This window comes from Amphibalanus amphitrite, unplaced genomic scaffold (assembly GCF_019059575.1).
Source record: "Amphibalanus amphitrite isolate SeventyFive unplaced genomic scaffold, NRLGWU_Aamphi_draft 000084F_arrow, whole genome shotgun sequence".
Taxonomy (NCBI): domain Eukaryota; kingdom Metazoa; phylum Arthropoda; class Thecostraca; order Balanomorpha; family Balanidae; genus Amphibalanus; species Amphibalanus amphitrite.
The window spans coordinates 467,183-480,073 of record NW_024881580.1 but is presented as its reverse complement, the minus strand read 5'-3'; the positions used below and the strand labels follow the sequence as shown (position 1 = coordinate 480,073).

At 50.4% G+C, this 12,891-nt stretch overlaps 1 protein-coding gene across 1 annotated transcript; it reads right to left on the bottom strand.

Annotated features, from left to right (window-relative positions):
• Positions 1–5,507: 5,507 nt before the first annotated feature.
• LOC122379795 (pathogenicity cluster 5 protein d-like) lies at positions 5,508–11,944 on the bottom strand. Its single transcript, XM_043362283.1, has 3 exons — positions 11,838–11,944; positions 8,547–9,281; positions 5,508–7,111 (listed from the first exon to the last, which is right to left on the bottom strand). The coding sequence occupies exons 2-3, from the start codon at positions 9,278–9,280 to the stop codon at positions 6,979–6,981; spliced, it is 867 nt and encodes a 288-aa protein (XP_043218218.1). The 5' UTR covers position 9,281; positions 11,838–11,944; the 3' UTR covers positions 5,508–6,978.
• Between the last annotated feature and the right edge of the window lie 947 nt (positions 11,945–12,891).

The following is a 12,891-nucleotide window of genomic DNA, read 5'->3' as shown; positions in this document are numbered from 1 at the left end:
ACCGATGTGTCGCCGGGAACGGTTGCCCATGCTGCGATGAAGGTGGTAGCGGTCCAACTATGTCGATGTGCACCGTTTCAAAACGTGATGATGGCAGGTGAAACTCTCCAGTTGCGGTCTTCGTGTGGCGATGGACCTTGGCTTCTTGACAAGCCACACATTCCTTCACCCACGTCTTGATCTGTCGATCCATGTCTGGCCAGAAGTATCTTGCCTTGATGAGCCGAAGTGATCCTTTCAGACCAGGATGTGAAAGATTGTGATACCTCTCGAACACACTTCGTCGACATGACAGCGGAACGAACGGCCTCGGCTGTGGCGTAGACACGTCACAAAGCACTGAGGAGTCATTCTGCAGCGGCACAGTTTTGAGGCGATCCTGGTATGTTGCGATTTCTTCGTCCTTCTTCTGTTCCTCGGCGATGGCTGGGAGGTCACAGGCGTCAACCTGAACGGCGTTCACAGGGCGCGAAAGGCAGTCTGCGACGATGTTGTCAGCGCCCCTGATGTATTTGACGTCTGCGATGTACTCGGTGATGACGCACCAGTGTCTTTGCTGTCGATCTGACTTCGCCACATGAGGACTGTGGAAGGCTGTGACTAGGGGCTTGTGGTCTGTAAAGAGCGTGACGTTCCGCCCTTCGAGCAGGTCTCGGAAGTGCAGCGTGGCGAGATAGGCAGCCAGCAGCTCTCGGTCGTAGGCTGAGTACTTGCGCTGCGGTGCAGACAGCTTCTTTGAGAAAAAGCTCACCGGTACTGCACTGCCGTCGACCATCTGATGAAGGGCTGCACCAGCAGCGACTTGGGAGCAGTCTGTGACAAGCTGGAAGGTGTCGCTGTTTGGCTGAGTGTGGTGGAGAGTGCAGGCGGCCTCCAGTGCTGTCTTGATGCCGTTGAAGGCCTTGGCTTCGCTGTCGCCCCACGGTAGTTCCTTCGACTTGGGGTACAAGCGCATGAGCTCGGTCAGTGGGAAGACGATCTCCGCAAAATGCGGAATCATTCGCCTGTGGAAGCCGACCATGCCCAGGAATCTGCGTAGATCATCCGACTTCTTCGGCGCGCACATTTCTGAGATGCTCTCCACCTTGCTCTTTGGAGGACGAATTCCAGTTGATGTCACCAGCTGTCCCAGGTAGGTGACTTCTGGCTGGTCAAACTCGCACTTGTCTAGTGAGATGCGAAGGTTGTGCTCGTGCAAGATGCGGAACACTCTCTCCAGGTCCGCATGGTGCTGTTCTTGGGTCGCAGATGACACAAGAATGTCATCGAGATAGATGAACACGCAGCCCACGTCGCGGAAGATGGTGTCCATGATCCTCTGGAATGTGGCTGGAGAGTTGCAGAGGCCCATTGGCATGAATATGTATTCATACAGGCCGAAGGGCGTGGTCACTGCAGTCTTCTCGCTGTCCGCTGGGCTCACTGGTATTTGGTGATATGCTCGGAGCAGATCGATCTTGCTGAAGCGCGTTTTTCCGGCGAGCTGTGTCGACAAGCTTTGAATGTGAGGTAGAGGGTAGCGATCCCTCTTCGTGATCGAGTTCAGGGCTCGGTAGTCCCCTGTGACGCGCCATTCACCGGGTGTCTTCTTCTCCACCATGTGCAGAGGAGAGGCCCATGGAGACTTTGAAGGCCGCACCACCCCAGTTTTCAGCAGTGTGTCAAAACACTGTTTGGCGGCTTTGAGCTTGTTTGGTGGCAGTTGTCTCGGTGACGCAAATGTCGGTGGTGCACTGCCTGTGTCAATGGTGTGACATCCTGGCAGCTGTTTCATTGCCCCCTCCAGGTCACCAGGCTGGCATGGCTCTAGCACTGAGCGGTGTCTTTCCAGGATGTTCTTGATCGGAGCTGAAACTGTAGACAGGTCGTTCACCACCAGGTTGGCCTTCGATTGGTTACTGACTCGGCACTGTGATGACAAATCAGTAGATCTGTCAATCAAAGTCCGGGTACCGCAGTCGATCAGGAGTGAGTGCTGACTCAAGAAGTCTTGACCCAGCAGTGGTGTAGTGACGTCAGCCACCACGAAGGTCCATGTGAAGGTGCGGCGCAGTTGAGAGATTGTGACATCACATGTGACTTCTCCCACAACATGAAGAGACTCACCGTTTGCGGTTGATATTCGCACTGCTGAAGGCTGCAGGATAGAGCCCACCGGGACGGTTTTGGGCAGGAGGGAAACACCTGCTCCGGTGTCAATGACAAAATCAACTGATTTTTGGCCAAGTGTTGCTGCTACTTGCATGAGTGGCAGTCCATGAGCAGCATGAACTGGGATCTGCCCCTCTAGTTTCCCGACTGGGACGGCCTCGGTGAGGAGGAGCGAGAACGGGGTTGCATCTTGGTGTGTGCTTTATCAGGCCACTGACACCACGGCTTGCATGTGCGCGCTTCCACGCTAAAGTAAATGTGCGCTCGGCAGACCTTGGGGCGCTGTCCTTCACGGAACGGCTGAAGTCCTGCTGACACACCCTCTCGATGGTCCCGATCCGGATAGGGACTGCGCTGTCGCGAGCTGTATCGCTGTCCGGTACTGTGCTGTCTCGATGGGCGCGTGTGTCCGTCTGAATAGTATGCGCCGCGGTCCGACTCATAGCGCTCAGATGGTGACGGTGACCGTGCTCGTGACTGCCGGCTACTGTGAGGTTGTGCCACCATGCACGAAGACTGCATCAGCGGCACCAGCTCATCAGCTAGTTGACCTAGCTGTGTCAGAGTCAGGTCACGCTGGGCTGCCAGCACGGCACCAACGGAGGGCGGCAAGCTCTTTATCATCTTGTGGCGCACGAGGTCTTCACCAACCCCGACTTTGCACGCCGTGTCTCGGAGCTCATGCAGGAATGCTGATGGACGTCCGGTCATCTGTGTCTTGCTTATAAGACGCTCGAATAGCTCCGGCTTCGATTGAGCATACAGACCGATCACGGCTTGTTTCAGGTCATCGAATGACGTTTTGGAGAGTACGTCTGGGTCGAGGCGGCTGACCGTATCAGGAGGAAGGGCCGCCAGAACATGGTAGAACTTGGACTGAGTGCTTGTGATGCGAGCCAGGTGAAATTGTGCATTCATTATGGCGAACCAACCTTCGACGGCTGTGTCCATGAACGCCGGCGGCTTTACGTTAGAAAGCATCACGGAACCTGCAACCTGTTCCGGTTCTCCTTCCATTGTTGCTGTTGTGGGAATACCTATTCACTATGAACTAGGAATAGTATTAGGCAATGTGGCAATGTAAAAATCACGTTGGGGTCACCAGTTTATGGGTTAATGGTATGAGTTCAAATAATACTTTTAGTTTTAAGTTTTATTTGCAGTTAGAAACAAGACCTTTTGTATTTTGAAGTGATTCTGAATATCTAATCTTTTTTTTACATTTTCGCTGAACCAAAATTACAATTACACTTACAGCACAAACTCAAGTATTGTGTGCACCTCCGCTCAGGGATGTGGGTCGCCACAGGTACTTATTCAACGGTCATTTTCAGCGCTCCCCGCTAACGTGACTTCAAGTTGAGATATTTGCGGCAAGGTACCGAATTGAGCAAAATGGTTTTAATTTACATTATAACTTGTTGTGTTTTGTCAGAAAATGGTCCTAACTCAGATTTTGTGGAAAAAGGTCATTATCTCCCTTTAAAGGGGGGCACTGCCGACTTTTGGTCCCATTCTTTCCATGCAACGCCCATAGGGCTAATGTTAAAATGCCAAAATCAAAGAGGGGCACGGTGCCCCGGTGCCCTCCCCGTTCCGTGTTATACCTAACTATGCAGAAAAAAAACAGAGCAGGATTATTAGTCGCGAGCACTTCCAATTGCCTCAGACATCGCTCCACGAGCTGTGTTCGTTATTCGGGAAGCGTTGAGAAGGGAGCAACCATGCGCAATAAATCGCACATCGGATGTGCGATTTATTGCGCATGGTAGAAATGTGACATCAGAATAAGGGAAACAAGCGCATAGTCTAGTAAAGAAATCGCGTCTTTTTGTGAAAGTAAAGCGATAGGCGTTATCACAAGTGTATTCGCGGCCATTGGGGCGACGTAAGAAAAGAAGAAACCAACTGGCCCCAAGAACTTTAAATTATCAGTTAGCATGCACCTTTTCCTTGATGTGTAGAGAATTTACCATTATTTGTTATAGAAAACTGCATTTAAAATCTTCCATTTATGCTTTTTTCATCGTTTGCACAATATGTTCTTTTACTAAGCTAGAAACACTAATTAGAAATAGTTCCCGCATCTTCAAGAACAATAGGGAAGGCTTGAAGTGAATAAAATAATTTAAACGGTTTGGTAATCTATGTGAAGGCACTTCTAAAATTGCCTGTAGAAATATTGAAGGCAAAAGTTCAACTTTGTCACAAGACGGATGTCTATAAACCTATTTAACTTATGACAACTCAGCCGGTATTTCGTCGCCTACAGCCCAGCTTTCCCTAGTGACCGATAGAGGCGCTGCTATCGATGTCCGCCCGTGCCGCCTAACGGTAACATTTCAAGGTCTCCAATAGTGAGGCAGTAGGCTACTTGCTTACAGGTATCTTAATTATTTGCAGTTCAACACGAAAGCCTGGGGTCAAGTCAGTCCGGTGACCTCAATCTAGCCAATTATAAAATGGGCTAGTTCTGAAGGTGTTCAATCACATGAATCCATCTCAAGCATACGCATAAGCATAATATATTTCATATTTTAACCACACTTCTTAAATGCTACGGTGTAACTGTTTACCATGTCTTAAAAATTGGACGTAGGCTGGCCGACGTCTTGCATCAGTTCACAGTCAATTGACATCAACGGCCTTTTTTAATGACGTTCAATCAAGCAAAAATGCAGTCACTAGCACTGAACTTAGTATTAAAGTAGATATATCTTTATTGATTGACAAGGTGCAGGTTAATTTGCGATAAATGCAATACCGAAGGCTAGTGCGCTAATAACGAGCGCTAGTTTCTGCTGTATCGTTATAACTGCAACGGCAACCGCAAGGCAGCCACGTCCAATGCGAGCCGCCCCGGCGCGGTCCGGCATACGGCCTTGGGTGCGGCGGCTACTGCCCCGTCGGCTCCACGCATCCGACTGACCGGCCAAGGTCACCGCTCCGTCCGCCGGGAGGGCGGAGCTTAATGGTCACGTGCCTGTGACGTCACGACTACGTACGGATAGCCTCTACTCCACTGACGGATTTACGGAGCTGATTTTAACATTACGAGGCAACGACAAGTACCCTAACAATTGATATTTTGTTAAGAGACCATATTAGCGAAAATTGGCGCTTGAGCTGAAATGTGCTGTGCGAAAATTTGAGGCCAATTGGATAAATATTAAATAAATTATCGCCGAAAAACAGGGTCTCATGGGGTCTGAAATGCATAGTAGTCACCTAATATCGTGCTATAGGTAAGTGATTATTCCTTATTATCGATTATTGTTAAGTTTATAAGGCGATTGCTTTGAGGGTGAGCCGTGAGGCCTTTTCTTGATAAGCAGATAAGTTGAAAAACACATACGTTTCGATCACGATTGTATTTAAATAAATACTGAATAATTTAAATCGCTTCATCCTCCAGCACACACATACAGGTAGGCAGTCAATGGCATTTATGAAGAGTGATTGAGCACATGACTTAAACAAACGATAAGAAGACAACGGACTCAACAAAACAAAGACATGGGGACATTACACAAAAATACAAGACAAATGAGAATATCAGGTACACAGAGACGTTGGACAATAACTGTGAGGACACGGGACACGGACTGTGAGGACACGAGACATGGTCACGGACTGTGAGGACATAACACAACGGACTGTGAGGACATAATACAACAAACTGTGAGGATATAATACAACAGACTGTGAGGACAAAATACAACAGACTGTGAGGACATAATACAACGGACCGTGAGGACATTTAATACGGTTTGTGAGGACACAGGACACGGACTGTGAGGACACAGGACACATACAACGGGGACAACAGATAGCACTAACGGTGAGAACGATGCCACGGCTAGACGAGAACAGACGGCTCCTGGGTGCCGTTAACACATGACAAGAGACATGTTGTACACTTTTGCTGATTGGGTTAATTATAACAACAAACGCAACAAGGAACAGGAACTATACCTACGGTTCGAGCTATGTGCCGAGTTAGGCAATGCAAAAATGTGCCAGTGGGGTTATGGGGACGGGATGCTACGACAAACTACGGAAGCTAATTAATATGCGTGGTTATGTGGGTGCAAACCGGTGAGCAGATGTGGCATTATCAATTACGGTACAACTGAGCCTTGTGGAACAACAAACGAGCACACAAAACACATCACATGCTACAATCAACACAAGGACAACGATTATAGACGTGCGGACATCAACAAACAGCAAAACGGATAGAACAAACAGTAATAAATAACAAACAAAAAAACACGTAACAAAGCAAGCGTTTGCATCTGAAGCATGAGCACAAACTATGCCAGACGCCTAACCAACAACTGGGACAAAACAAACCGTCAACAATGTAACAATCCGTGTCAAGGCCGACACGCATGACGACAGAGTGTAACATCGGAAAGTGTGAGCGCAAGGAAGCACTGTCGATATAAATTCCCGCTCGCTGTCCACCATTGGCACAAACAGATAACAAGACCTCTGGCGGAACAGCTGTCGTTCGAGCTGGCTGTAGCGGGTTACAGACTCCGCATTCAGACAGACTGGTAAGTATGGTAACCGAGAGAGAGAGAGAGAGAGAGCCGGTCACTCAACCGGAATGAACACTCGCCCATCCGTGAGAACAGAGCCAGAGAGAAGACGATGGGTGTGACATTAACAGGGAGCGGGTGCTGGTGGCTCTCCCCAGCGAGGACGACCTGCCTCCTCCGAGATCCGACCTCAGTCGTCCGACCTGCCACCTGCCCGGGCGGGAGGCGCCGGCCCGGACGGTCGGGTCTGGCCCCCGCCGACCGATGCGCCGTCACTAGCCTACGACAGAGAGGTAGGCGGCTCACACCTGAATAGCTTCTCGCACTGGCCCTTGCTGTAGCCACCGGTGGCAGCCTTCTTCAGCACTCGTGCGTTGCTCTGCATCGAGAGTGGCACGTAGGTCTCCGCCAGACTGAGGGACAGAGCCGACGGTTAGATAGTTGGTGGCACTGAATGCACAGGGACAGGCTGCCGACACAGCTATATAAGAAATTAAACAATAAACGGTAGCAGTGAAAAAAACGTATTGTCATCTTGAAGTCTGAACCCAATATCCCGAGCATCGACACGGAAAAGGCACTGTCGCTGGGCGGAGTCTGCAATGGCAAACGATAATTGTTTACTGCAGGGGCGTCGGCCCAAAATTGACAAAAAAGGTCTGTAGAATGCGTTAAATGCAATAAAGCTATAGCTTCAAAAATGCACAATAATTGCATCGATAATTATCATTTTGGCAACGATTGCTGGCTGGCTGCGCGGAAAAGTACCAGCATTGCTCTGTCCGAGTCAATTTTGAGCCGACGCCCCTGCAGTAAACAATTAACGTTTGCCATTGCAGACTCCGCCCAGCGACAAACACTGTCGGTGGGACGAGAAAGTGCGCTCCGTCTCCCGTTCGGGGCGGGCCATTATAAACTGGGGTGTTTTCGCCCTGAACTGCTCCATTTCACAGTGGAATACTAACGAGCCGCGCCCGGAGAGCAGCGGTCCGGCCGCCGGGCGGCGCGGCGGGCCGGCCGGCGGCGTCGGCACACCGTTAGGTGGACGCTCGGCGGTCCGACGTCCGTCCGTGCCTGCCCGCCTCTGACCCACATCGGCGGGCAGCGCCGGCGGCCCGCCGCGCGGCCGTTCCCACCTCGCACCGCCATTTCACGGTAGAGCAGAACGGTCTGCATCCTGATGGCCCTCAACCAGGTCATGCAACGCGACCGGGCTCTCTCCTCTCTTTCTCCCCCTCTTTCTCTCTCCCGTGAACCTCCATCTGTCTCTCTCACTGACCCTTCCACAGTCTCATTTGCACAGCGACGGCCTATGCGGAAGTTTGCGTTCCAATTTAGAAGTTTGTATGCATTAACCTCTCATTATCAGCTTCAATGCCATCTCAATGAGTATGTTTGCGTTAGTCAATGTAGCAAATCGACTGATAAGCGTCATGACCTTCCCGGCAAAGCAAGGTTTCATTATATCGCACACTGAATAGGCTAAAGAAACTGGCTATTTTTTCGAAACCTTTAAGACTAAGCCAAACATCCAGCCTCTATATGTAATGTCGCCGGCAATTTGGCGGTAACGTCAATCTCGAGAGATGATTTGTTCTTGACCTAACTCAACATGACTAATATTTTCCTAATGCACTTCTCAAAGTTTTCGAGTTCCCAATAACCAGCGATTCCCGATAACCAGCGATTCAGCAGTCGAAATTTCGTCGACGGAGCGGCGTTGGTATACAAATCACCAAACACGCTATCACTTTATAACGGCAAAGGGAAGAGGTGCAATATGAACCTTAAAAAGAAGCATTGGCATGTTCCGGAAATTAATAAGCCTACCACGTCGCAGTCTCTCACCTGAGCAGAGTCTCCTTTCCGGGGAAGTTGTAGGTGCGCCCCAGGGTGCCGAGGTCGCAGAGCGCGCGCGGGATGCACTCCTCCGACTCCAGCACGTCGATGTACATGTAGAAGATGCGCTCCAGCTCACTGCGCCACTCGGTGAGCTTCTCCAGCGCCGGCGAGTCATCGTTGCTGCGCTTGTTGGTGTTGGTGTAGATCATGCCGACGACGGCAGCGATCAGCAGCAGGATACCGCCGATCACCACAATTGGCAGGATGATGGATCCGAGGGTGCCGAGCAGGCCCGGCCCGCCGCCGCCGCTGCTCACGTGGTGGACAGGGTAGCGGTGTGGCTTCTCCTGCACCGGGTAGTAGTAGTAGTAGAGGTTGCCGGTCGAGCCGCCGCCGTAGGTGGTGCTCGGCGCGCTGTAGGACGAGCTCACCGGAGCGCTGTACGAGGACGACACAGCTGACGCGTAGCCGCCGCCGCTGCTGCCGTGGCTGCTGCTGCCGTGACTGCTGCCGTGGCTGCTGCTGCCGATCGAGGCGTACGAGCTGCCTCCCGAGTGGTCGCCGTGACCTCCGCCGCCATGACCCCCTCCGTGACCCCCGCCGTGACCTCCGCCGTGACCGTGTGAGCCGTCACGGGCCTGCGCGGGGATCGGGGCCTTGGCGAGCCTCGACGACGCCTCCTCGGCAGCGGCGGCCGAGACCAGGCCGGTCACACACACTATAACCAACAGCCCCCTCATCCTGCGGGAAATATACACAGAGGCTGGTCACACACACTATAACCAACAGCCCCCTCATCCTGCGGAAACAAACAGAGTCACACAGCACAACCAACAGTCCCATCGGCTCTAATACCATGGAGGGCAAGAGACGGTGAGAGGTCGCACTGTTCACATGCCACTCCCGGGGTGTGTCGGAGGGGGAAAAGAGGGTGTTTAGTCCACAATGGCAATGCTGCTGTACCCGAGGAACTTGTCTTTAGTTAAGTAATTAAATTAATTTGGCGTAATTTGTGGTAGTTAGAACGAAATTCATTCCAAATTGTCACCTATGTTTACGTGATTACCTATGAAAAGCAGACGAATGAATGCTTGCATATGTGCAAACAAAAATCGAATGCATCCCGTGGATCCCTGACCTCAGAATGAACAAACCATTTGGAAATACTTGTGTTCGGTGACCTCGAGCGACCTCGAATGACCTTTGGTCAACGCATTCATTAAAACGGTTCTGATCATGCATGACGTAGCGGCCGGTCGTTATTCGCTGGATACCGTAACGGTTATGTCGGTCAGCCGTTGCAATACCATTAGCAAGGGTTCATTACATTAGCATCAACAGTTGAACGGGCATGCTTGAGCTACTGCGTGGCGGGAAAGTTCATCGACTGGGTAGGAAGATATCTATTCTCTCAAATTAACAAGAGACCTTGTCTCAACAACGCGATATAAAAATCAAATGGATAGTTCGATGATGACCTTACCTATTGGAACCTGAAATGCTAAGTTATATGCGCAAAATATTAAATGATTATTTGCTATTAACCCGCACCATACTGGGAGGAGGTGCGGGTATGGGGGCTTCAACATTCCCAATAAATAACAATCATGAGCAGTTTTGACTTTACCTATCACGTATTTTCTGCACGAGTTGTTGTTAATACGGTTGTTTGAGAATGGGTATGTTGTTTTCGTGTCAGTACTGTGTCATATATTTGCACCCGCGACCCCATGCCAAACTTTTGCGTCACCTCGATGAAAACCTCGATGGGGCCTCGTTTCATATAGCGAGTCCGATAACTTACGCCAGTTTTTGGTCTTGTATTGCAAGCGCATGTGAAGCGATGACGATAGTTTGAATCGTTGAATTTATTTATCTTGCAAGCAAGAACAGAAGGGAGAAGGGGAAATCAATTTATCGTTTCACATGCGCTTGCAATACAAGCCCAAAAACCGGCGTAAGTTACAGACTCGCTTTATGAAACGAGGCTCATGTGACGTCGCAAAAAATCAGCACGAGCTTTTCGAAAGTGAGTTTTAAAGTGGAAAATCAGAGTAGAGAAATAACATTGGAGGTGCTCATCTCAATCATGCGGACTTGGTCTGCAGCCTCACCCGGTCATGAACATGACATAGAGGCCACATTTTAAGTAAACTTTTTGAGTAAACGTAAAAAGCAGATAACTCTAATGATCTAGATTTTGCCCTCACTTAAAACTTGCCAAGGTGTTTTTAAATGCGTTTTGGAGACATTTCAAAAGCGGCCCACCACTTGTCACTCCGTAAGCCTGACGTCGAAATAGTGAGGGACGTTCAAAAGCTCGCCACCCCCGTAATACGTGGAAATCCAAAGCCCCTGTGAGTCGCGGGATTAAAAGCACAGCACAACAAAACAAGATGAATCTGTTCCTTAGAATATCGTCGGCAAGGGATCGAGAGCAGAAATCGTTGATGACATTCTCAATTATAATGTGAGTTCATAAAACGTATAAGAAAAAATGAATTACACAGCTTCGCGAAAGTAAGCGACATCGAGGAAGAGAAAAAATATTTGAGAACATGCCTCCAAAGCGTCCACTCATGCCTTTCTGGATCGGGCAGTTACAAGTCTCTTTGCTTTTGCCAAATTTATGCCAGGTTAGCATGCTTTCCGATAACTGAAACAAAAACTCAGCAAAAAGTCTGTTCTTAGACTGACGTTTTTAGTCTGACGCTACTCAGCGAAGATTAATGCTGTTCATGGTCACTACCTACCGTTTCCAAACAAATGCTAATAATGTTACGGTAAGTGCCGTGCACACTACACAATACATCATTATAACTCTTTTGTTTTTTTCTTTTTTAAGCGTGACTAATGGACAAACACTGTGTAGTTTACAACTGAAGGACAAGCATTGAAATCGACCTTCATATTTATAGGTCATGAAAGTATGATTATCTTGCAGCCTTTGCTTATACCATCTGTCGCAAGCTTGGACAATTTTGAGCATTTTAAGGTATTTTTTGGGCATTAAATCACGTTAACTACGGTAGCAGAACTGAAGCACGACTACCCCCACCGCTCACCACTCCGGACATACGATGGCACGGCGGTGTCGAAAGCAGCGCCTCGCCATTGTACGGAACACTGCACACCGCATTGGGAAATGTCTCGCACTGGACTGATTTCCACAACGATTTCTTGTAGTGATATCCATCTTCCACACACACACACAATCAGCACCTGATGTTCTCGCAAGGATGCACTGTCATGATTGTGAATTGATGAACCAATGAGCACCGATGAGTCGCTACTCACCTAGCTACCTAGCTGGACGGCTCCCCGACTAGCAGTGTCGCTCTGCATGCAATGATGCACCATTTATACGGGCCTGGAGCTGCGGCCGGCAGCGAGAGTGCCTCGGCGCCGCCCGAATCGCGGCCAGGTGCCGCTCAACCGACCGCGCCTCACCGCTCCATGAGAGCGACGCGCTCCTACCGACACCACTGCACGCGCCGGACGCCGCGCCTCCGCGCCGACCGACCGCACGAAAAAAATGCGCAATTGCAAGGGCGCTTGCTTGAGGCCTTGCATACATTTGGGAGACAAAAAGAGCAAAAACAGACTCAAAAGTTACCGTGAATAGTCCTGCATGCATGATAACCTTTAACAACTATGACAATTTGCATTATTTTGCAATGCATCACCTGGGTTTCAGGATTGCAAAGTTCTGCAAATGCAGCCCGGTATCGAGTTGTTGCCATTTTTTCCGCCGCGCTGAAGCCGCGGCGAGTGTCGTCGGCCGCGTTTCGGCAGCGTGCAGGCGGCGGCGGCCGGCCATTTGGCTGGCCGGTAACGGTACACGATGGCGGTCAGGTCGGGCCGGCGCCCCGCACTCCATGGCAGGGCAGCTGACACACAGCCACAGGCCTGGCCTCTCACGGACGTCGTTCCGTGCAGCTGCAGGGGAGGCTGCAGTGACTGAGGTCCGTACAGGGGCAGCAGAGTGCAGTGACACTGCACATCTGCAACAGCTGCAACCACATCCACACAGGGACAGCAGCAGTGCAGCGACGCGCCACAGCTGCAGGGGAGACTGCGGTGATAAGGTTCCTACAGGGGCAGCAGCAGTTCAGTGACATGCACAGCTTTGGGAGAGTCTTCTCTGCAGGGAAAGAGGTCCGTACCAAAGGGGCAGCAGCAGTTCCGTGACATGCACAGCTGCAGGAGAGTCTTCTCTGCAGGAACAGAGGTCCGTATAACCTAAGGGGCAGCTGCAGTTCAGTGACATTCACAGCTGCAGAGGAGTCTGCTCCCACTCTGCAGTGATAGGTCTCTGGGCATGAGCTGCAGTGCAGTGACACAGCAGAGA

Excerpts from the sequence above, each read along its gene's own strand:
- LOC122379795 (XM_043362283.1), bottom strand. The coding sequence starts at position 9,280 with ATGAGGGGGCTGTTGGTTATAGTGTGTGTGACCGGCCTGGTCTCGGCC. Across the intron at positions 7,112-8,546 it reads GGAAAGGAGACTCTGCTCAG|TCTGGCGGAGACCTACGTGC; the intron begins GTGAGAGACTGC and ends TCTGTCCCTCAG.